Source organism: Corticium candelabrum, chromosome 7 (genome assembly GCF_963422355.1).
Source record: "Corticium candelabrum chromosome 7, ooCorCand1.1, whole genome shotgun sequence".
In the NCBI taxonomy this organism is placed as follows: domain Eukaryota; kingdom Metazoa; phylum Porifera; class Homoscleromorpha; order Homosclerophorida; family Plakinidae; genus Corticium; species Corticium candelabrum.
Genome location: NC_085091.1, coordinates 294116 through 318160, shown reverse-complemented (window position 1 = coordinate 318160; position 24045 = coordinate 294116). Strand labels below are relative to the sequence as shown.

The window sequence follows — 24045 nt, the reverse complement described above, 5'->3', positions numbered from 1 at the left end:
CCAGCCCCTCTCCCTTTTCCACTTTCCGACAGTTTTGCCTGACCGACTCCTCCTTCTATGTCAATATTGTGACCCAGAGACTCTGATTGTGACCAATCAAGTATGAAAGAGCCGATGGAGAGAGGGGCTGGCACATAGACATTGATATCCGGATATCAAGTATGTACTAGCTTCGTTAATTAAGAGTATGGTTACACAGAACAGGCACGCCCACCAATAGTCAGAATTTGGGAAATTTAATGCCAAATGTGGGTAAGCGGCAGAAGGGTCCCAAATGCAAAAGACTCCCGCTCAATGCAGGAGAGTTGGCTGCTCTGTAGTGCACATAAATCACAATGAAAATCTAGCTGCACTACTACCATTTCTACTTTTATTTTACTTTCTTCTGCATTAATATTTCCCTATACACTACACTAGTAAATGAAGCTGTGTTTACACCATCGCTTCAGAGCTACGAGTGTGTGTGTGTGTGTGTGTCAATGTGTGTGTGTGTGTGTGTGTGTGTGTGTGTGTGTGTGTGTGTGTGTGTGTGTGTGTGTGTGTGTCAATGTGTGTGTGTGTGTGTGTGTGTGTGTGTGTCAATGTGTGTGTGTGTGTGTGTGTGTGTGTGTGTGTGTGTGTGTGTGTGTGTGTGTGTGTGTGTGTGTGTGTGTGTGTGTGTATCAATGTGTGTGAGTGTGTGTGTGTGTGTGTGTGTGTGTGTGTGTGTGTGTGTGTGTGTGTGTGTGTGTGTGTGTGTGTGTGTGTGTATTAATGTGTGTGTGTGTGTGTGTGTGTGTGTGTGTGTGTGTGTGTGTGTGGTGTGTGTGTGTGTGTGTATCAATGTGTGTGTGAGTGTGTGTGTGTGTGTGTGTGTGTGTGTGTGTGTGTGTGTGTGTGTGTGTGTGTGTATTAATGTGTGTGTGTGTGTGTGTGTGTGTCAATGTGTGTGTGTGTATGTGTGTGTCAATGTGTGTGTGTGTGTGTGTGTGTGTGTGTGTGTGTGTGTGTGTGTGTGTGTGTGTGTGTGTGTGTGTGTATCAATGTGTGTATCAATGTGTGTGAGTGTGTGTGTGTGTGTGTGTGTGTGTGTGTGTGTGTGTATCAATGTGTGTGTGAGTGTGTGTGTGTGTGTGTGTGTGTGTGTGTCAATGTGTGTGTGTGTATGTGTGTGTCAATGTGTGTGTGTGTGTGTGTGTGTGTGTGTGTGTGTGTGTGTGTGTGTGTGTGTGTGTGTGTATCAATGTGTGTATCAATGTGTGTGAGTGTGTGTGTGTGTGTGTGTGTGTGTGTGTGTGTGTATCAATGTGTGTGAGTGTGTGTGTGTGTGTGTGTGTGTGTGTGTGTGTGTCAATGTGTGTGTGTGCGTGTGTGCGTACTTTGTCTATTTATTGTCATTATCATTAATTAATCATTAGCTTGATGCTAGAATGTATAATTCTTTGAAAACCCAGGAATGCGTCAATGTGATTAAAGATAATTAACTAAATATCATCAATGTCCCACACTACACTTCCAATTCAGTACATGCACAAGTGTGACAGCTGGGTCTGGTGGAGTGGGCTTCTTATCCATGTTATTTCTCAATTCTGCAAGTAGCTTTCTTGCTTTCATCACTTGAGGTCGACAGGATTGTCATGCCTTTGTTGAGCCGTTGCTACCATCTTTTGTTCTGCTAAAATTGATTCTTCGTAGCTAGAGATCGATGTACGTGCACGGGAAACACTGTGAAGCAACATGTATGTGTAGGGAGAGGATCCAGAAGAAAGCACGCAACGTTTCCTCTAGATCTTTCTTGCAAGACGAAGTCGATCGTTTATCATCAGTCCTACTTACACCTGTAAATATAGTTTATTGCACGGAGCCACTCAGCGTACTTGTTATAGCGCTCCATCTTGCATCACTTGCATTAACTACTGAGGTGGACGAGATTATCATGCTTTCGTTGAGCCGCACGTTGCTAGCATCTTTCGTCCCAATGATAATTCGTCGTAGCTAGATAGATAAAGATTGATCTCGTACGTCTCCTAGAAATACTGTCAAGCGGCATCTAGTGACCGCATCCAGAAGCAGCGTTAGCGTTTCCTACAAATCTTTCTTGCAAGACGCCGCCGATCGTTCATCATCAGACTTACTTACAGCTAAAACATTTTGCTCTCTTGAAGATCGCGGATGACATGTTGGTCGTGCGCAACGGTACACATGCATGGTCCCATGAGACCTTCCCTTTGCTTCTTGAAGAACGATCAATTCGTTTGTTTTGTGATTCTTCTGTAAAAAATAACTGATGCGTACAACTCTAGCCTAAACTTTACTCTGCGCTTCTCAGTTTGACGGTTTAACGTTTTTACTATGGATATGACATCTCGGCTTTTCTGTCATAATGAGCGAGATTGTTACGTCACCCATTGTTGGTGTCCCAAAAGACTACTGATTGGCTCAACAAATTCCCGACAGTGATTCACGCTGATAAGCTATTGTTGCGTCACTTATGTTTCGCGTCCCAAAACGATTGCTGATTGGCTCCACAAACTCCCCAAACGTGACACACGCTTACTAACAGACAGACCGGAAGTCAATTCAGCCTGTTTAGAGTGAGCTTCTCGCGAAGCAGTCCACCACTTATTGTGGTGTCCTTCTTTTACGCTCATGGCTAATTAAAGATAGAATGCATTTTCCTTGATGCTCTCACTCGCTGTGGCTCTTTGTATTGCTGTCTTACTAGAAAACTCTTGTCACAACCAGCTATGCTACTCTCATTGTTCTACATTCATTTCTGACAAAGTATGACTTGTATCTGTTGATGGACGGCTCTTCAATATCCAACAATATTACAGCAGGATGTCACTCATACAAACACCAGTTATCCCAACACGTCCGTCTACCAGACACAGGCTGCCTCCCACTCGCCTTAGCTTTGCACACAAAACAATACCTACTGCAAGAGTACGACACGTCCTCATCTGTGATTGTCAAAATGTTGCAACTGCAAATTAGAAGCAAACTAGAGTGGTTCTGTCCATAGAAGAGAAGATACAAATTTGTAAGAAAGCCTCGGGTGGCTGCAGCTACGTCTGCATTGCTCAAGACTTTGCAATTGCGAGCTCTACTATGTGGGACATCATCAAAACCAACAACAAACTGAAGACATTCCACTCTCACCAGTCCCACACGTTAAACGATTTGCTTGTGTAGCTGTAGTGAGTAGACATCATGCAATTATCTGGATTATTCAGAGTTATGAATAGAGCAGGTCCCAAAGTCTTCACATAAGTCACATCCTACTGTAACTTATGCAAAACACAAACATTCTGCTATAAATTGTAATTCTCTTAATGGAAGAACAAATTGCCATCATAACGAACACAAATGATGTCACATGAAGAATATGGAAAAAAGCAAATGCAACAAGATTTAATAAAACTTTGTCCAAATTATTAATTAATGACCAAAAATTGTTGTTCTGTAAAATAATATAAAATATCAAATTAATATCAATCCTGAGTTCACCCAATATATAAAGCTCAAATTGTCTGTGTGTGTTCGCGTTTGGCGGGCATGTTTTTTGTCCGTTCGCAACCGAAATCGGCACGCACACTCGGCACGCACAGGGAAAGGTTTGCGTAAAAAATTAAAAAAATTATGTACCAGGTCCCCTCTCAAGCGGTTGACCCTCACGTAAAATTTCTCGATGATGCAAACGCTACACATTCCAGTTCATTCCAACACACGCCCACACCGTCCTGTGTGGACCGTATGCATCGTCGTCCTTCGCAAAGCCTCGAGTAATCGAATATCTTTTGCCGACCAAACTAACTCTTCTAGCGCTTGTGTTTCTCTTCAAATTCCGATTGCATTCGCACCGAATCCAACCTACAGGTTTTCTTCACTAAGCGCTACACGGGGAGTGTGTCGATTTCTATCGAAACAAGCGCGAAAAGCAAGATTCGAATTCATTCAGCACATCCGAGACCTCACAACAAAGATGCACGTGACGTGTCCACAGACCTATCTTTACACTACAGTATCTTGCCCGTACGAAGGACGGGCCATGTATACTAGTATTCAATAAAACATTAATTGACAAACAAACTGTTGACAGAACTGATGAAATGCACCATTTTAGATGTAACCCTCAACTTTACTATCTAAATTTCCTATAAACGGTCAATAGAGGTTGAAAGCGTTGTGTTAGTGAGATAAACTCATAACAATGAATAAAACAGAAATCACACTTACCTGAAGACAGAAACTTTTCATGTTGAGGTGTAATATCTCGTACAATAGACAAACATTGTTCCACAAACTTTACGGCGTCATTCACTTTATGTCGCTCATATAGACACACCCCCAACATATAGAGCGCTTGCAACACAAATTTAAATAAAATAGTTAATATCAATAGATCTCTACATCTTCACACATTTTCACACTAACCATCTGCTTTCTCTATTGTTGCATGTTCTGCTGTTTGATAGAGTAACAGCAATTGGCGACAAATTGTCTCGCAATCTACAAAGTTTCTCTCATCCCACAGCTTCCTCGCTCTCAATAATAAATCTGTAAAGAAAAACGAACAAAACTGAAACAAACACTACATCTCCACCCACAAATGATACCATTAGGGTTAGCAGTAGACTGACGTTCCGCCATTACACCAACTTGCACAATCTACTCAACAAGAGCACAATAGGGAGGGGCCTAGATCACAGGTATGCACATGCGCAGTCAGTAAGCGCGGTATTCCTCTCATCCTTCCATTCAGAGAAGAGAGAAAGATTTATGGATTGGCCAGTAGACTTGGATTAGAGTCTCGGAGACACTCCATCATTCAGGCAACCAAACAAACCAATTTTCTGGTCTCTATTTTTAATTGTTTCGTTATTCTTTATTCTCAGAGCAAATTTGAGTTTTAGTGAGCAAGATATGCACAGAAGGAGAAGGTTTGACTCAAATTAGTGTAGAAATGGATGGTATAATGAAACGACCACGCCCACGCGTTTGTGTGTGTGTTGTAGTTGTGGCTTGTCTTACTACAGGTACCACTTGGTCGATTTACTGAGACTTAATTGCTTCACTGTGCTACACGGTTGTAACAAACTCACGATTTTATACTAGCTGGCATTTTGACTGACTAGGTCAAGCATATAATCTCATATTCACATTAGCAACGCTGACTTTGATACATTCTGAGATCCATGAGTTTTGACAATGAAATACATGTGTACATGTAAGTGCATGACAACACCCTCTTTACATTCCACACATGACTGCACGTACTGTGTCTACATTTAGTCTGATAGAAATCCATTTCTCTGCAGAAACAATCCAACAAGTTGCTGTTGCAGCAGCAGTAATGAATCGAATTATTTAGTTTGCATCAACAAACGCGAAAGTTATCTTACGCTCTACTCTGCAAATTGACATTAAAAAATCTATAGAAATATTACCTCATTGGTAACAATTAATATCAATGGTTATTGTAGCTTGTAAATGTCTTGACGAAAATGCTTATAATTGAGATGCATCGGCTCACACATGTCTAACAAACACAAAATCAATTAGCATGCAGAGTATTGGTATTACACGCGCGTGTGCACACACACACACACACACACACACACACACACACACACACATGCACACACACACACACACTTGCGCGCGCACACACACACACACACACACACACAAACACACACAGTGAAACACACACACACACACACACACACACACACGTTGACAAGCAGCCAGCAAGATGGTCTCGCTCCTCCACAATTGACCGAAGGCCAACAACTGTGTTTGTGATTGCTAGCACATCATTTAAAACATATCTGAGTCTCAGCTTGTTGGAAGAAGTTGTAACTCTATTTCTGAGCCAATTTTCAGACTTGTCCAGTAGACTAATAGCATGATGTAGCAATTAGTGCAATTTTTGCATGATAGACATTAAATTTAATTGCACTCATGAAATGATGTATTTAATTTAATTTAATTTTTATATTTATAAATTAATTTATTATTTATATTTTATTTATAATTAATTATGTATTATTTTATAAAATATTTTTTACATTTTTAGGTTTGTGCATATAATCGCACCGTGGAAAAGTTGATCAATTTTTTGGCAACAGAAGCGAAGGATATGAAGGTCATCGGAGTGAAGTACCTGAAAGAGAAAGTTTGAAGCTGAAGGAACCACAACGAGTGATGCTGCTGGTGAAAGCTGGCAGTGCTGTTGACGTATTCATTGATCAGCTGGTAAACATGCAACTGATTGCTCATAGTTATTAATAAATTTTAATAATTTAATTAATTAATACATATAGCTTAGTAATTAATGTAGGCATATAAATTGGTATCAATAAGTTAGTTAATGGTGATATATTTTCTGAAAATTGGAAAACAATAGCAAGTGAACAGAAATGTGTGTCGACCCTAGATAGAGTGTAGAGCAACCTATTTGAACGTTCAGTACAACTCAGTGTGCACTCCTTACCTTCACTGGACATCCTGCCACCTTCGGTCACAAGATTCCATCACCAGATCTGCCTGAGGGAACGTCTGGCTGTGGCTTGATGAATGGAATTTGAAAACAGACGCGTGTGTGTGTGTGTGTGTGTGTGTGTGTGCGCGTGCGTGTGTGTGTGTGTGTGTGTGTGTGTGTGTGTGTGTGTGTGTGTGTGTGTGTGCGCGCTGTACCATGCTGCAGAATGTAGTCAGCAAACTCTGACTATGACATTTGGCTTCTCACTTCCAATGGACACACACACACACACACACACACACACACACACACGCTTGCACATACCCACACTTTTGCCTATTTTATGAATAAAATTTTAAGCTTTATTTCAATTAAGGCTGATTCAGTTGCACCTATTTGGAAGCCATACATTTGCGGTTTTCTACATTTTGGCATGTGATAGTCAAAATGGTTTAAGAATTGAGTGTTTGTACGGGGAGTTTCTTGCCAAAGTGCTCACCCTCAAAGCCTGTGTGCTGGATAGAAGTGGCCGCGGTCTAGGAAGGTGTCTGGATTTTGGAGGTTTTAATTAGGGAGGTTTGAGTGTACCTGGTCTTTGACTGGGGGACTAAGTGGTCATTGACTGTGACGTGACATCAGCGACTGGAATGAGGTGAGACTTCGAGTGCTCACACCACAGTTGGCTTCACAAGCCGGTGCTTCTGTGTGTACCTGGCCCGGCTCCAGGAGATTGCTAACGCAGGCCCAGAATTTCTCTTGATATGAGTAGCGCACAGAAGCCCAGCAGTTTGCTACGGGCGTGACCAGTATCTAGCAGTTTGTAATGTTTAGTTGTGTGTGTGTGTGTGTGTGTGTGTGTGTGTGTGTGTGTGTTTGTGTGCGTGCGTGTGTGTGTGTGTGTGTGTGTGTGTGTTTGTGTGCATGCGTGTGTGTGTTTTAGTTGTGGCTTGTCGTTGCTACAGGTAACACTCGGTCAATTTACTGAGACTTTGTCAGAGCTGCTGTCATTGTAAAGTAGGTTTGTATGTCTGTGTTGATCGCACACATTTATTCTATTTTCCAATTTTTGTTAATTCTTTTCAGTGGTTATTTAGCCATGACCGCGGCTACTTTGTTACATACACTATTTTACCATCAGTCTCTGCTCTAGGACAAGGGGAGCAAAACGACTGTTTGGGCGGGAGCACCCAGTTGGTGGTATAGTGTTCATTACCCTTGCCGGTATTGCCATTACGAGTTGAGACAAATTTGTAAGGACGGTAGCATCTGCTTCTATCCTGTTTATCATCAATGGAAGGAGCAGTGGGCAGCTGGTGCTACGTATAGTTGCGAGCAAGAGGAGAAGCACATTACACGGATCGCTTTCTTGTTTGTGATGAATTCATGACATTAATGATATAGTCCAATCAGCAGAGACTGCCAGCAAAATAGCGTTCGTGACAAAGTAGCCAGTCAGAGCTAAATAATCACTTGCAATTGTTGCCTTTTTGTATCTGTGTTAACTGTCTGCCTGTCTGTCTGTCTCTCTGCTTGCCTGTCCACCTGCCTGCCTGCCTGTCTGTCTGTCTGTCTGTCTGTCTGTCTGTTTCTCTGCTTGCCTGTCCACCTGCCTGCCTGCCTGTCTGTCTGTCCGGATGTTGACTATGGCGCTCCTGTCGTTTTGAATGCGCCCGCTGACGGATTTGTGTTGGCTTCTATTCAGTTTAGCAGCATTTATCTTGCCTTCTAATGCTGTAATGGCCAGCATACGTTGCCCTATTGCTGGATGCAACTGGGAGAACACGTTCAAACGGGTTCTTGCACACATTAGGAGTTTCCACAGGCCTGACGATTGTCCAGAAGCTTTCATTCAAGAACATGGGTTATCTAAATGTCCTAAGTGTTCTCAGTGGTTCCTCAAGATCCATCAACACACATCCAGATGTTGTTCGTCTTCCATATGCGTTGACCACACCCAAACTTCATCACAAGAACCTGCTAAGGCGTCTACACATCCTGATAAGTCTTCTGCTGGTGTTGAATTGGAGGCAAACTTCCAATCTGACAGGGAGGCTGAGGCATGGAGGCTGATTGACTCTCTGACCACGGAAGCCATATTGGATTGGATGCCACCACGAACTGTGCAGAATGTAACACCTGGTCTTCGAGGTTTGTTTCATGACTGCTGTCTTGTTCCTTTGAGGAAGATTGAAGATGACCCTACCAGTGATAGAGGATGGAAACTCCTTCTTCTGCTTCCTAGAATGCTTCTCCAACCACATGCTAGAGGTGGCAAAGTAGGTACAAGAGAAGTCAAGGCCATCTACAATCGCTTTTTGCAGTTTCACTGGCATGAACTGATTCATCTACGTGGAGGATCGAATAGATCTCGCTCTACCTCAGGCCCAGATCAGAGAAAGAAGGCTGCTATGCGTCTGATTCAGTGTGGTGAGATGTCTCGAGCTTCACAAATTTTGACTAGTCAGGGTCTTGCTCCTACTACTGATGACACTGTAAGCAAGCTCTCAAGCAAACATCCTAAGCGAAGGACATCTCAGTTGTCTCACGATGATTTTCACGAGCAAGAGAAATCAGAGCATCCTTTTTCTTTAAAGAAGGAAGCTTATTTTGAGGCCATAAGGAAGGCACCCAGAGGAAGTGGAGCAGGGCCTTCTGGTTGGCGATATGAACATCTTCGTGGGCTCCTGGAGAATGATTTGACTTGTAACTTGTTCTATGGAGTGTGCTCGCTCATTGCAGATGGTAAAGTTCCGGATTCAGTTCTGCCACTTCTGACAGCATCTCGACTCATTGCCTTACCAAAAGCAAATTCTGATGTAAGACCCATTGCCATCGGTGAAGCTATCAGGAGAATTACAGCTAAGGCTCTGTGTATTCAGCTGAATGAATCTTTCTGCTCCTACTTTTCCCCCATACAACATGGCATTGCTACACGTGGTGGGGCAGAGTTATTGATACACCACATTTCGTTTCTCATGGAGAGCAATCCCGACTGTTCAGTTCTCTCTACGGATGTAAAAAACGCCTTTAACTCGGTATCAAGGGATAGCATACTCAAAGAATCAAAGAAGAACTTTCCTGAAATCTATGCCCATGTGAGACAAATGTATGATAGACCAAGTACTTTGATATATGTCAACGGTCAGGGGACGGTGAAATTGCAGTCAGAAGAAGGTGTCCATCAGGGTGACCCCCTTGGACCAGTTTTGTTCTCGGCAGCATTGCACCCCATTGTAACAGTTATTCAGAATAACCACCCGGGCATTACGCTTTTGGCATATCTGGATGATGTCTATGTTCTGGGACCACCAAAAGATGCTTTAGCAGTCCTTTTGGATTTGAAGGCATCCCTTTCTGAGATCGGTCTAGAAATCAAAGATGAAAAATGCAAATTGTATTTTCCCACTGCTCCTGATAATTTCAGCGCTGGTGTCCCAGTTAGCAAAGATGGAATCGACGTGTTGGGGTCACCTGTAGGCAATCATGATTATGTTCAGTCTAGGTGCCTGGCTGTGGCTAACATGGGCAGCTCGTTGTGTTCAAAGCTACTTGAACTTGACGACCCTCAGTGTGGCCTCCTTTTGCTCAGACATTGTCATGTCCCCAGGCTGAATTTTTTGGCTAGGACTGTGCCACCTGACAGGTTACTGCATGCAGCTGTTTGTCATGACCACCTTACAAGGGCTACTTTCACTGACATGGTTGGTTTGAACGAATTGGATGACACCGGATGGAGCCAGGCCACTCTGAAGGTCGGGTTCGGCGGATTTGGCTTATCATCAACTCAGAAGATGGCTCACCTAGCATTTCTGGCGTCATGGGCACACTCTTTGAAAGAACTGCCATTGAGATTTCCACCTCTGAAAGATCGTTTAGAACGGTTTATTGAAGGTAGCAATACAGGACAACTTATTCGTACATTGGTGGCAAAACTACCACCCAAGTCGGGTGCAGATGATGACGAGCAGTTTCACACCTTAGAGCAGATGACAGAATACCCTAGAAAATTGCAACATCGCCTGACGGTAGACGCTTCTCATAAACGATCAGAAGAAGTTATCAAAAGCATGAACTCAGAGAGACATGTTGCAAGGATCAGGTCCTTACACGGAAAAGGAGCTGGAGCATGGCTAGAGGTAATACCAACTTCAGACAAGAACGCACTGAAGCCGAATGAATTTCGTGTAGCGTCTTGTATGAGGTTGGGTGCTGGTTTGCCTTTCAGCCGGCTGCTTAAGACGTGTGACTGTGGAACTGAGCTGGATCGCGAGGGCTATCACCTTTTGACATGTAAATATGGAGGTGGACCTGTGTGGACGCATAACTCCATAGTGTCTGCATGGAGTGATTGCCTAAGCGATTTACTCATTCCCCATCAAATAGAACCGAGACAGCGATTTGTAGACAACGAAAACCGGCCTGACATCACGCTTTACGACACTGACACTGGGATCACAAAAGAATGTGATGTTTCGATAGCTCACCCTTGGAGCAAAGACATTATTAAAGGTGCAGCCAGAGAAGGTGGCCATGCAGCAGCTAAACGAGAGGCAGCAAAGTCAAAAAAATACTCAGAGGAATCGCTTGCGGATGGATCGAAGCCTATAGTTGTCCCACTCGTCTTTGAACACTTCGGCAGGTGGGGCTTAAAGGCTGACGAGCTGATGAATGAACTGGGGAAGAAGGCGAGAGGCTTTGATGGAAGAAGAATTGCGGTAGAGTTTAAAACCTTCTGGAGGAAAAGACTGTCTATTACTCTTCAAAAATGCAACAGCAGAGTGATTTTGCGGAAGCTGTCAAGGCTTTCTGTGCGCTCATTAGGAGATGACAGTGTTTTGGGAGTAGATAGAGACATTCAGTGTTTTACTCATTAGCAATAGTCTCGGACTACAAGTAGAACATTTCATTTTAACAATAACTGTTTGTAGTAGTGAAGATTGTTGACAATAAACTTGATTCTGTCTGTCTGTCTGTCTGTCTGTCTGCAGGGTTCTAGGTTGCAGCCCAACTGTCATAGGCCACATTATTGTTTATGGCCACGCTCCTTTGGCGGTTGTAGAGATTTCTGAGCACAGTTATTGAAGAATTACTGTAAATCAACAAAATTTTGTAAGTGGAAAACTTTCGTAAGTGTCCAAATTTGCCATTTCGTAAGCAGCCTCATAAGCGTTGATGAACATAACCACTTTTCTGTGCAGAACATCAACACGATATCAACAGAAAATCAAAACCACAGCACCATGGGTAAGTATCTGCTAAGCACCTAAGCATGTGTATAATGTACTATTTCACAAGGTGTCCAGTAAATATCTGCTATTGCTTAGAGCACCAAAAATTAGTAAGAATTTAACTTTAGTATAAATGTGAGATTGCTTACAAAATTTATGAAAGTTAGATGCTTACAATATTTTGTTGATTTACAGTATACACAAAACATTCTTGTTTACGATTTAGATGGCCTCAGTCTCAGAATAACTCTAACTTTAGCGGAGCCCTAAGAAACATGACATAAAAGTCACAACACTTGACAAGTAGCATACTCTCAACGTAGAGCACTGAACCGACTTTGGTCTGGAGACTATGTGGCTGACTTTGTCTGTGATGCTGCAGGAATGTGCCACGCCTTCTTTATGTGGTCCAATCAGCAGTCTTTTCTTTATGTCGTACGTGGCATCCAAAGACACTGGAAAAACAGCCAATCAGATGCACGAAACATTTTGGGAGTGTTACCAGGGCCATGGAGCCAAACGTGGCTCCAGCCACGAATCCTTTGGCTTCTGCAGGCTCCAAGCTAACAGTGAAACTAAAAATTAATGTGTTAATTGCTTTTCCGGCCGGTGTCTAGTCTTTGAGTAATGCCATTGTCAGACTGGACTCCGGGTCCCGCCAGTATGGGAATTATACTATCAATGGTCTGCCTATACAAGGCTACAAGGAAGATCAGAGTCTATATACAGCACTGCGGAAGATGACGGCTGAGTGTATCATTGCAGCACACGACGGTGGAAAGTTCTGGTTCATGTATGTGGGTGTGGGTTCGAATTCCACTCTTGATACCATGTAGTAGGGGTTTCTTGATTAGCAATTGACGATTTACCCGACACAACTGTATTCACTCAACAGCCTCTAGACTAATCCTTACACTAAATCTATATACAGTATTTGTATGTGTCCTTCTCATAGGAATGGCCAACACAATACAGCAACCTATAGTATAATCCTTCTTTCTCAAGTCAAACAACTGTCTAACCCTACAACAATTCATAATAGCATCTTGCTGGAGTGGCAGTGCAGCAACAGACAACCTCATAAGACGTACAAGATGGTCGTGTGAAGCTATTGCAGATGTTTCGATTATAGTGGTAGTAATTAAGAGTCTAAAGGCAGGTGGCATACTGTATCATGCGTTTGTCAAATTGTTTTAATAAATGTTTGGTACTGTACTCAGTTTCTGGGTCTCGAGTTGTGCCACCTTGCTGCAGAGTGAATATTTATGGTCGGACATCGTGCTCTAGCAAAAGAGGTTGACCCAACATTTTAAATGTTGGGCATTTATTCTTATTTGATTTCTGTATGTATTTGCTATCAAAATCAAAACATAAAATTTGGCTTGTTTGCTGTTGTTTTGTTGCACGCTTGTCGTGGCGGATTCATTGTAACTAAAATTTTTATTAAATTTTAGTTAATTAAAGCAAGGCCTGTAAAGTAATGACATGAACTGATCAAGAGATGAGCAAGCTAATTATCAAGAGCATGTTGTTGTTCAACAAACAACTTGGTTACAGGCACGTGGCCCTCCCGCTGTTTGTCCTATTCGACTACAGCTAGTGCAATAAATGGTGTTTGGGGCAATAAATATGATATTGCTCTAAAACGTCATTTTGCACTCACAAATTTGGAGGTCATCGACTCTTAGATCTTGCCTAGCTGCATGCTTCTGTCAGTTGTCTGGACTTTTGGGTTGCTTGATTCCTTACACTGTACCAGTACCATCCATGCAATAACTATTACACCTTGACCAGTCATGTAGGTATGTCCGATCGAAGCAAAATTGTGGTAGGTCGTGAACACCAGTTGGCCGGTCAATGACCGATGACCGACTGTTATATTTCACTCTGCTGTCCATCCATTTGTTCATTTGTCTGTCTGTCTATCTGTCTGTCTGTCTGTCTGTCTGTGTGACTGTTTGTATGTCTGTTCAGGGGCATACTTGGCGCATTTCATGGGTTGGTTCTTTTAATGCTCTAATGGACCTCCTATTCAGTTCAACATGCTCTATTCTAGTGAATCTATTTATTAATTGCCAGGTCTTTAGGAAGACATTGGTAAATATGCATAGTATAAATGTAATACTGATATACACTGCATGTTACGTTCCAAGGACTCTTGGAGTCTAAATCTGCTTACATCGATCTAGCCACATAGTCCACGTAGCTATGGTAAGTAGGGGTGGTCACAGTAGGCAACTACTATACCTATATAGCTACCGCACGCTCACGATACCTCAGCGTTTTGTGATTGATCCTCTAGATCTCCTGTGTTATAGTCTCTTACACAGCCCCGCTCCTCGCACACGCGTTAATTAAGAGAGACTGTGCAAGAGACTAGACTTGACACGTCTCGTAATCTTTTACTAACCACATTAGTGTAGCAGGAATCACCAAAATCAATTTTAGTATTATCTACCACCATATAACAAACATGATTGACTGCATGGAAAACACGCTGTGTACACGAGTACCAGACAATTCGTCGAGAACTCGCGTCATAGCCGTTTTCTCGGCTCTGACATGCATCTGGAATGTGGAACCCATGCAGGCCAGCACTTTAGTACGTAGTTACAGTCTGTATGCATGGTTGGTCGTATACAGATCGAGGTAAGAGCGGACCTCCGACTGAAGTACATGGGTCGGTTTGTTCACATCCTCTCCAACCTCCGTACGCGCCTGCTGTTTGTCGGTCTCTATGACTATTTGTTTGTTTCTTTGTTTGTGTGTGTTTGCTTGTTTGTTGTTCTGTATTTGATACTAAGCTATTGGTCAAACGATAATACATGTAACATTTCTATTGCAGAAAGGAACAGGCAAATGAACAGCCATCTCTTCACTCGACTTGGGCATTCCTGTCACACCGATCGGTCAGACAAACAACGTGAAAACAACATTTTATAATGTGTGCACTAACTCACATTGTCTACTGTAGGTGAGTCTGTGTTTGCACGTTGCCTTTCCTCTTTAAAAGACGAGAGAAAGAAGTGTGCGTGTGTGTGTGTGTGTGTGTGTGTGTGTGTGTGTGTGTGTGTGTGTGTTTGTCCATGTGTGAATGTGTCCATGTGTGTGTGTGTGTGTGTGTGTGTGTGTGTGTGTGTGTGTGTGTGTGTGTGTGTGTGTGTGTGTGTGTGTGTGTCCATCTGTGTGTGTGTGGGGGGTTCCGTGATGAAATACCTCCGAAGTGGTGAACCTTGGTAATGTAAGTTTTTACTGAACTTAAAAGTTGATCCACAGCTATACTGCGTATCCTGTGGCCGGAGGCTTGCCCAGATCGTTGAGTCGACGGTGAACTTAATTTTGACTAATGACTATGAGCAAACTGTAGACTACGAACTGTTGTATATTCCTCCGCCACAGTACCGATGCAGCTGTATAATTATAACATCGTCGTTTGTGATGATCATGAGGCGCATAGCCTATGATGAAATTTTGCGCACAAGTTGAGTTGTCTACCCTCTACCGCAGTCTTATGAGTTACAAAAGTTAACGTTCCTAGCTAGGCATACGGCGTCGCTACTTCCGTTTGTGATGTGCAACGTCATAATTTGTAATTTGTATTATTTCACTAACAGTAGTTACAGAATCAATAGACACACACACACACACACACACACACACACACACACACACACACACACACACACACACACACACACACACACACACACACACACACACACACACACACACACACACACACACACACAAATTAAAAATGTAAAGTAATATTCGTGGCGTAAAAAATAGTTAGTAACGCCGTCTTTTCCTGTCCCGTTTCCTCCTCCTCTCCCTCTTCTTCTCCCTCCCCTCTCTCTCTTCCTCTACCTCTGTATACGTGAAAAAACAAATTAAGCACAGTTCCAGACGCTGTGTTATTAATTCTCTTTGACACACTTTTGTTGCCGGCGAAGTGCATCTGTCCCTTTCTTCTCATCCGTCTGTTTCTTTTTATCCGTCTCTTTCTGCTCGTCCACCTCCATAGCAGTAACTTCGCGATCCATGTCTCTACAATTACCAAACCAAGATACAATCTCTAGTACCTAGGCGTACACCACACACGTAGATAGAAAAAGTGCACGTACCTCTCGATGAAGAAAAATACTGTGAAGCGACATCATGTACAGCTAGCGACCGGATCCAGAAGAAAGCAGCGTCAACGTTTCCTACGAATCTTTCTTGCAAGACGACGTCGATCGTTCATCATCAGTCCTACTTAGAACATTTTGCTCTCTTGAAGATCGCGGATGACATGCTGGTGGTCCGCATGCAACGGTGATTAGCTAGATGCATGGTCCCGTGGGACCTTCGCTTGGCTTCTTGAAGAACGATGAATTCGTTTGTTTTGCGATTCTTCTGTAAAAGTAACAAACGCGTACGCCTATTACTCTGCGCTTCTCGGTTTGACCATAAAATGGAGGTTTACGACATCTCGGCTTTTCTGTCATAATGCGCGGGATTGTTACGTCACCCATTGTTGGTCTCCCAAATGACTGCTGATTGGCTCAAAAAATTCTCGAGAGTGATTCACGCTGATATGCTATTGTTACGTCACCTACGTTTCGCGTCCCAAAACGACTGCTGATTGGCTGACAAACTCCCCGAGCGTGACACCCGCTTACAAACAAGCATACAAACATAGCGACATACCGACAGACAGACCGGAAGTCAATTCAGCCCGTTTAGAGTAAGCTTCTCGCGAAGCAGTCCACCACTTATTGTGGTGTCCTTCTTTTACGCTCTTTTAAATTCTGTTTGACTCCAAATCAGAACCTTCCAGTACACACCCATTCACCAAGCCGTTAATTAATTGCGACTCACTCTCCATAAAAACAAAATATTACGATGGAACAACAGATCTGGTGCTTCCCTAATTAAGTCATCAAGTTACCAAGAACCTCTCTTAGAGATGATCTGGATGGAATCTCCAAACTTCGGCGATACCCTTTTCTCCCAAGTCTGGTAAAGTAGCTAGTCTTCTATTGGCACTTGAGTCAAAGTCCCTCAATTATGCAATTCACAACTGTACCCCAATATACCGCTAGTAATAATACAAAGTACATTATTTCACTCCACGTAGTAAGGATTGAAGATTCCATCCAGATCATCTCTAAGAGAGGTTCTTGGTACCTCACTTATGGAAGCACCAGATCAGTTGTTCCAATGTAAGCTTTTGTTTTATGGAGAACGAGTCACCAATTAATGGCTTGGTGATTGGATGTGTACTAGATGGCTCTGACTTCGAGTCCAACAGAATTTGGAAATGTGTAGGTACTAAAGTAAGGAAGAGGATTATAATGTTATCGAACATGTTTTAAGAGTTGGTTGAGAGATGCAAAGTGAGTAGAAGACACATTGTTTGTCTAGTTTGTTTGTCTAGTGTTTATGTAGCTCAGGGTGAGCAGGTGACAGGAAGGAAATGGTGGAGCACATCAGACATGCAGACAGTGAGAAGTCGTGGAGGATCTCGTTGCCCTTTGATTGTGATCTGTGTGGGTGTGGTTAGGCTCTGTATACATCCAAGATTATCTCGTATGCCCAGGGCTTCATGCTGCTGAGAGAAGCGGCAAAGGAATACAATTGGACACTCAACTATGGATCAATTGCTCTCATGTGGAGAGGTGGCTGCATCATTAGAAGGTCAGTCTTCTGTCTGTTTACATGTTTGTGTATCAGTGTGTAATTGTTTTGTGTGTTTGCTTGTTCGTCTATCTGTCTGTGTGTCTTTACTGACAAAATCTTACTTGCAGGCATCATGGCATAAAGTCTGTGCAATGGCTGTCACTCTTGGTATCCCCACTCCATACTTCAGCACTGCTCTCACCTTTTACGATGGCTACAGATCAGGCAGCTTACTAGCTAATCTCATCCAGGCACAGAGAGATTACTTTGGTGCTCACACGTATGAGCTGCTTTCCAAACTCAGTCAACTCATCCACACCAACTGGACTGGCCACAGTGGTTGTCTCTTGTCGTTCACTTACACTGCTTGATTGGTCAAGTGTAGTGATTGATATCAACATTGCAGTTTCAGTGATGCTGTTCTGATCTTGACAGCATGAGATTGTATGTTGCTGTCATTTTAGCTCAAATGGATGTCTGTCTGATATCATTTACTCCCAACAGTTGTATTGGTTGTTCTGATGAATTAGGTGCAGTACAAGTAAGTTGTTCTCCTTGTTCTCATTGATTTTCAGTTTGATATTAATAATCATTACTGATTGACACACTGGGTTTGTAGGTTGCCACATATAGGTGAATAAGAAGTGGGGAACATCTTGATTATTAGACAGACACATGGACAGACAACAAGCTGATGCTTACCATCAGCACAACCACAATTTCTCAACAGTTTTCTCATCACAGGTTGTGTGTCTTGCCTATTATCCATTAGAACGTACAGACAAACAATCAAGATGAATAAGCAAGTTGTATAATTTCAATTACAGACTGACACATAGCTGCAGAATTGACATACACAACTGACAAACAACATTTAAATGTCTATAAAAAGATTCACTTACAGTCAAACGTTTTACTGTAGTTCACATCAACACAAACTGTAAAAACTGTGAGACTGACTGCTAGACTATCAAAAAGTTCAATGTCAACTCATATTGCACAGCAGACTACACACATGCAACATCATCTATTGCATTTATAACAAGCAGCAAAGTTGGATGAATTGAGACAAACAGACAAACAAATACATCACAATTATCTGCTCCTAAGTCACATCCACGGCATCTCTACGAGTGTCACTTTGTCTTCGTTGCGTTTCTTGCCTTTCACCATCCTTTTGGGAGGACATGAAGTGTACTCATCATTCTGCTTCACTGCATTCACTTGCATGAGAGCTGCTGCTGCAGAAATGCGATCACGTGGATTCTCTTCTGCCATAGCATAGCAAATGTCCTGCAGTGGAACATAAGGAACAGCTTGAAACTGAGTTTCACGCAATTTCCTCTCTGTAGCAACTCCTGTGAATAACTCAACAAACGTGACTCCCAAGCTATACATGTCGGCTTGTGTTGTGTTGGGTGGGGGGACTGCGTGACCTTCCACAACTCGTGACCTTCCACAACTCGTTCTGGTGCAATGTATTGTGGACTGAGAGGACCAACAGAAAGTGACTCGTTAGAGAAGCGACAAGAGCCCAGATCACCGATTTTGGCTTCCATGGTCTTGCTGATGAGAATGTTGGTAGAGCGAATGTCTCCATGAAGAAGAGCAGGCTGCAGCTGGTGAAGATACATCACACCACACAGACATCCCACAGCTATATCCACTTGTTCCCTCATGGACAGATATCTCCTTTTCAGAGCAGCTTTGATCACATCTTTCAGTGATCCTTCCAAAAGCTCCATGACGATACGAAGAGGAACTTCATTCTCAGCGATAGCTCCACAGATGGATACGACGTTGGGGTGATGGACACGACTGGACACCGACACTTCACGTCGAATGAATGAAATATTGAGTTCATCTACTCTAACCGGATCTTCATGAAATGTCTTGACAGCAACTGCTACACCACTCCACATGCCAACACCAACCTCTACAATACACCATCAATACACACATACACATACAGTAGAGCACCTATTATCTGGACAGCTCATCTCTGCCACCTGGTCATTGTGTGACCACAAAATCAGTGGTGGAAAACAATATCACAAAATCAGAGTCACAATACACACAATCTATATGCTACACATGTAATGATAGCCACTTGTTGTAATAAAGTCTTCATACCAGTTATCTGCATGGACAACCTCTGGTCCCAACCTGTCCGGATAACTAAATAGTGCTCTACTGTATAGCTACATGTAAATAGACAATTCACTCATTTCTGTTACCTCCATAAGCTCCTTTTCCCAACTCTAATCCAGTCATGTGTAAACTGTCATCATGGATTTGTATAACGCTGTCATATTGACGTTGAAGTTGTTGGAGCTCCTGCACTGACCTTTCACGTCTCTGCAAGTCTCTTGCCAGACGTTCATTAGTCGTGTGCTTCTCTTGTACCTCGTGCCTCAAAACATCAATTTGTCTTCTCTGTTCTTCTATTGTGCTTCTCATATCATTCAACTCTTCTCCCTGTTGTTGTAGTTGTCCCTCTTTGTCATCTAGTTCGCTTGTCATTCTCGTGATTTCCTGCTGTAGATAATTTGCTTCTCTCTGTTTCTGTGCTGCAAGATGTTCCTGATCATGAACTGCTGTTTGCAATTGTTTGATGTCTTCATCACACTGCTGGAGAACTTGCAGCAATCTCCTTACTTCTCCCACTTGACGTTCATTCTCCTCAATGACGGTATGAGTTACAGCCTCCTGATCAGCCAATTGCTGCTGTAAAGCAGATTTCTCTGCTTGAATGGCTCGATTGCTTTCTCTGAGCTGCTCCAACTCTCTTTGTAAATCATCAACTTGAAATGCACTTGCTTGATGCTCGACTACAAAAATAAATAGTAAAGATTAATACTCAAACAAGCAATAATACACATAAACAGATGAGTGAGTAAGACAGAAAACCTAGCATGTATGTACATAAAACAAACCGTCAACAAACAATCCCATCACATGAAGGTAAAAATATTTAGACCATGTTTCCCCTAGTGCTTAATTGAACCAGTTGAACAACTGGTTTAGGCTAAACTGGGTTAGGGATTGACCTGTTTCCACCTCCACTAAACCAGTTATATTCTAGACCTAAACCACATTTTCTAAACCTGTTTGTAGTAAGTTTAGCAAGTCGTTTCAGTTTAACTGTCAAGTGACAGTAGCATATACACTTGAAGATGACATCTGACAATGCCATTTAGTATTATTTTGTTGGTATGGAATTGCCTCAAAATACGAAATCGTCATCAAATAAAGGAGAGAAATCAGCAGCTGGTGCATGTACGTAGATGCTGAATTTGAAGTCTGAGTGACAACCAACTTGCTCTGACTCGGTGGCAGAGCAGTGCAATGTATCACAGAAAAGGTTGTTCCAGGAATACCACGCATTGTAAAACGGATTTCTCTGTATACCTCCTGGGATGTGCATGTCCCTCGTGGAAACAGTCGCCTTCTTTAATGGTTTAGTTTATGAACTCGTTTAAGTTAATTAAACTAGTTTATCATGGAGCTAGTGAAAATATGGCCTTAGGGTTTTCTCACAGCTTGTTTGAGGTAATAAACTAACAACATACACTACTGATACAACATGCACACATTTTAGTCTCTAACTTCTAACTTAGGAAATCCTCAATAACTTTTGACAGAAAGGTTTAATAGACATCATTTTAGAGCATCGCCTTGCATCTTTTACTCCGTGCATTAGCACATTAATTTCTGTCCAACAAGTTATTCAATTTGCCGGCTTGGTGGCTCTGACAAGAACCCTGTTTATGTTTATCCCACATCTCGTGTCACATTACATGCTACATGTGACCTCATCATCACCAACTGAATTAGTCAATGCAATTGGATTTGAATCGTCTGCTCATTGAGTATAAGGAAAGTCACTACAGCACAGTTTATACAAAAATTTCCTGCAAGAATAATTGTGAGCTCATAAGTAAATGAGTGTATACCTTGATGATAAGAAACAGCTCGTTGATGTTGTTGCAAAATGTCGACTGCTTCTTGATCTTTCTTTAGCATTCGTAAGCAATAGTTCAGATCTCGAATTGCTATACACACAATAAGATAGAACTCCTACTTTGTCCACTTTCGATCATTTCTAATCATTTTATGTGACAACACACCTGCACTTGTTGTGGGGTGGTACCCTAGAGTCACACCCAAAATGTTGACACTTTCCTTCAAGATCCTTTCTGCTTCTTCCCACTTCTGTTGTCTTACAAGGACTTTAGCAACACCAAATAAACCTGAATACAAATAAACATTCTACAGTTAAAACAAAACAAAATATGACTCTAGACAATGAATTACTTCTTCCTCTTATTGGGTGTTCCACACCTATTGATTTGCTCATCATTTCTGATGACTCTTGGAACAACTGCAAAGCAGCCATTTGTTGGTCTTGTTTCGCTTGCTTTTCTGCCATACGACAAAGAGCTGAACAAAAGGAACAATAAACATAATTAAGAGACAATTCTCATATTTACAATCTCTCACTTATAGCAGTCTCCCAATGGTTGGTTGGTAAAACGTGTCTTTGCATTCTTGCTGCTTCTTGCAGTATCCTATTGGCACACTTGTACTCACCCCTTATCACCAATACTTCTCCCATTTCACTCAACACTACACAACACAACACAAGTCAGCAACGTATGTCACACATCTAACACACTGACAAGTTCAATGATTATCTCAATGTTACTGTCAACATTAAACTCTTCAAACTCATTTCCATCTTGTAACATACCACGTGCCTTGCCTTGTCCTTCTCCCATCATTTGAATCCATCCATCAGCCTGTTGTAACAATTTTTTCACTTTCTCTTCTGTTCCTTCATTTAGTTGAATTGCATAAGCCAATCGAGTAGCAGCTACTCAAACACAATCAGCAACAACAAACAACAATTCAATTCACACACCATACTCACCTAGTGCTTTAAGATAGTTGTCATCTGTGCTAATAGCTAAACCAAAACCTTCTCTCATCACATCTTCTGCTTCTTTTGTTAGACATTGAGAGAAAAGGCAATGTGACAACCAAAGACAAGCTAAACAACAAAATACACTTAAAACAAAAGTCATTGATATCAATATTTTTAAAGCCTTAATATTAATGAATAAAATGTAAAATCCTTTATCAATAAATTTCTACAAAACAAAACACCACAAAACAATATTTCATATTTAATAAATAAATGTTTGATTGAAGATTAGCAATTTTACCAGCAAATGAATCAGCATTCTTTATTCTTTTCTCACATCACACAAATAAATACAAAGCAGTAAACATCATAATCACGACTGCAATTTTCCATCATAAATATACACACACTCTAACATCAGCACATAGTCACACCTCGTTACTCTGACATCCAATAAACTGACATCCTTGCTTTCCCACAAACATACACGTACAACCAATTTACAAATGTGACACAAAGTCCTCATGTCCACATTACCAATAATCTGACAGTTGCATTAATACAACAAACACTAAGGGAACAAACATGCTTGCAACGACCACATCTGACCGTATCTATTAACATTCACAAATGCAACACAAAGACTCGTATAAAGTCGTGCTTCTCCACTTTCATCACTTCCCTCCACTTAACTAAAGACATTGACTTCAATTCACAATGTCTAAATTCACTTTTCTTCTCTCTTTGTCTATGTGTCCTCCTTGACGACCCGTTCATGTCTTCCTCTCATCTCTTACACTCTACACAAGCTGCAACACTACATTACTTCATTAATTAACAAACTCATAAACCTAACACTCAATATTACATTCACTTACAAACTCACAACATCACTCTTACTCACTTCCTGCCATGTTGACTTTGTTCACAGAAGACAATCTACGCTTGATGTTGAGTGACTCTCTTACATGTTCTGTTGCTCTTACATACTTGCCCTCATCGTATAGATACACTCCCATATTGTTTAACTCTAAATTAGAGACACAACAACACAACAGTCAGTCACGTCATCTCTTCTAGTCGTTGTCTCTCTTCACAGTCTGTCAGACCCTCCCAACATCTTCACCTCTAAACACACACTACACACTAGACATCGTGCAAGACCTGCCAACCTAGCCGAATCAAAGTGCGTGAGTGTGCAGAAAAGAATGCAGAAGAATGCGTGAGGTTTAAAAAAATTTTTATGACACCTACAATAGCATTAATATCATTAAATTTTATATCGTAATAAATGTTAAATAATATATAAATAATATACAATTATCAAAATTTAAATATTTGCATGCTCGGTTGGAGTAGAAGCCATTAATTAATTAATTAATTACAATACACTTAACTTAAATAAGCAAACTGCAACAAATGTAAAACACTGCCTGTTATTAAAATAGAAGCCTAGACTAAATCTATAAATGAGGTATATATATACACAGTAATAGTCTCGCTGCTAGTTCGAATGTTTTAGATTCTCTGGCCTTCTTCGATCGCTTTTCCAGCAATATACAACTCCTTGGTAGTCTAGGGTAGCCAGCCCCTCTCCCTTTTCCACTTTCCGACAGTTTTGCCTGACCGACTCCTCCTTCTATGTCAATATTGTGACCCAGAGACTCTGATTGTGACCAATCAAGTATGAAAGAGCCGGATGGAGAGAGGGGCTGGCACATAGACATTGATATCCAGATGTACTAGCTTAGTTAATTAAGGGT

At 41.8% G+C, this 24045-nt stretch overlaps 2 protein-coding genes and 1 pseudogene across 2 annotated transcripts; 2 read left to right on the top strand and 1 right to left on the bottom strand.

Moving 5' to 3' along the window:
• The first annotated feature begins 8202 nt into the window (after positions 1 to 8202).
• Positions 8203 to 11437, top strand: LOC134182369 (uncharacterized). Its single transcript, XM_062649765.1, has one exon. It carries the CDS (start codon positions 8203 to 8205, stop codon positions 11338 to 11340), a length of 3138 nt encoding a protein of 1045 aa, XP_062505749.1. The 3' UTR covers positions 11341 to 11437.
• Positions 11438 to 12434: 997 nt separating this feature from the next.
• Positions 12435 to 17943, top strand: LOC134182368 (6-phosphogluconate dehydrogenase, decarboxylating-like; annotated as a pseudogene).
• Positions 17944 to 18208: 265 nt separating this feature from the next.
• Positions 18209 to 22119, bottom strand: LOC134182048 (centrosome-associated protein CEP250-like). The gene is made up of 6 exons (XM_062649371.1): positions 21859 to 22119; positions 21673 to 21798; positions 21486 to 21608; positions 21312 to 21410; positions 19593 to 20186; positions 18209 to 19291 (listed from the first exon to the last, which is right to left on the bottom strand). Exons 1-6 carry the CDS (start codon positions 21971 to 21973, stop codon positions 18576 to 18578), a joined length of 1773 nt encoding a protein of 590 aa, XP_062505355.1. The 5' UTR covers positions 21974 to 22119; the 3' UTR covers positions 18209 to 18575.
• Positions 22120 to 24045: the final 1926 nt, after the last annotated feature.

Bases quoted from the DNA above. Each gene is read 5' to 3' on its own strand.
- LOC134182369 (XM_062649765.1), top strand. From the start codon at position 8,203: ATGGCCAGCATACGTTGCCCTATTGCTGGATGCAACTGGGAGAACACG.
- LOC134182048 (XM_062649371.1), bottom strand. From the start codon at position 21,973: ATGGGAGAAGTATTGGTGATAAGGGGTGAGTACAAGTGTGCCAATAGG. The intron at 21,411-21,485 runs GTGTGTTGTCAC...TTGTGTGTATAG, and splicing joins CCACCCCACAACAAGTGCAG to CAATTCGAGATCTGAACTAT. The intron at 20,187-21,311 runs GTATACACTCAT...TTATTTTTGTAG, and splicing joins AGCTGTTTCTTATCATCAAG to TCGAGCATCAAGCAAGTGCA.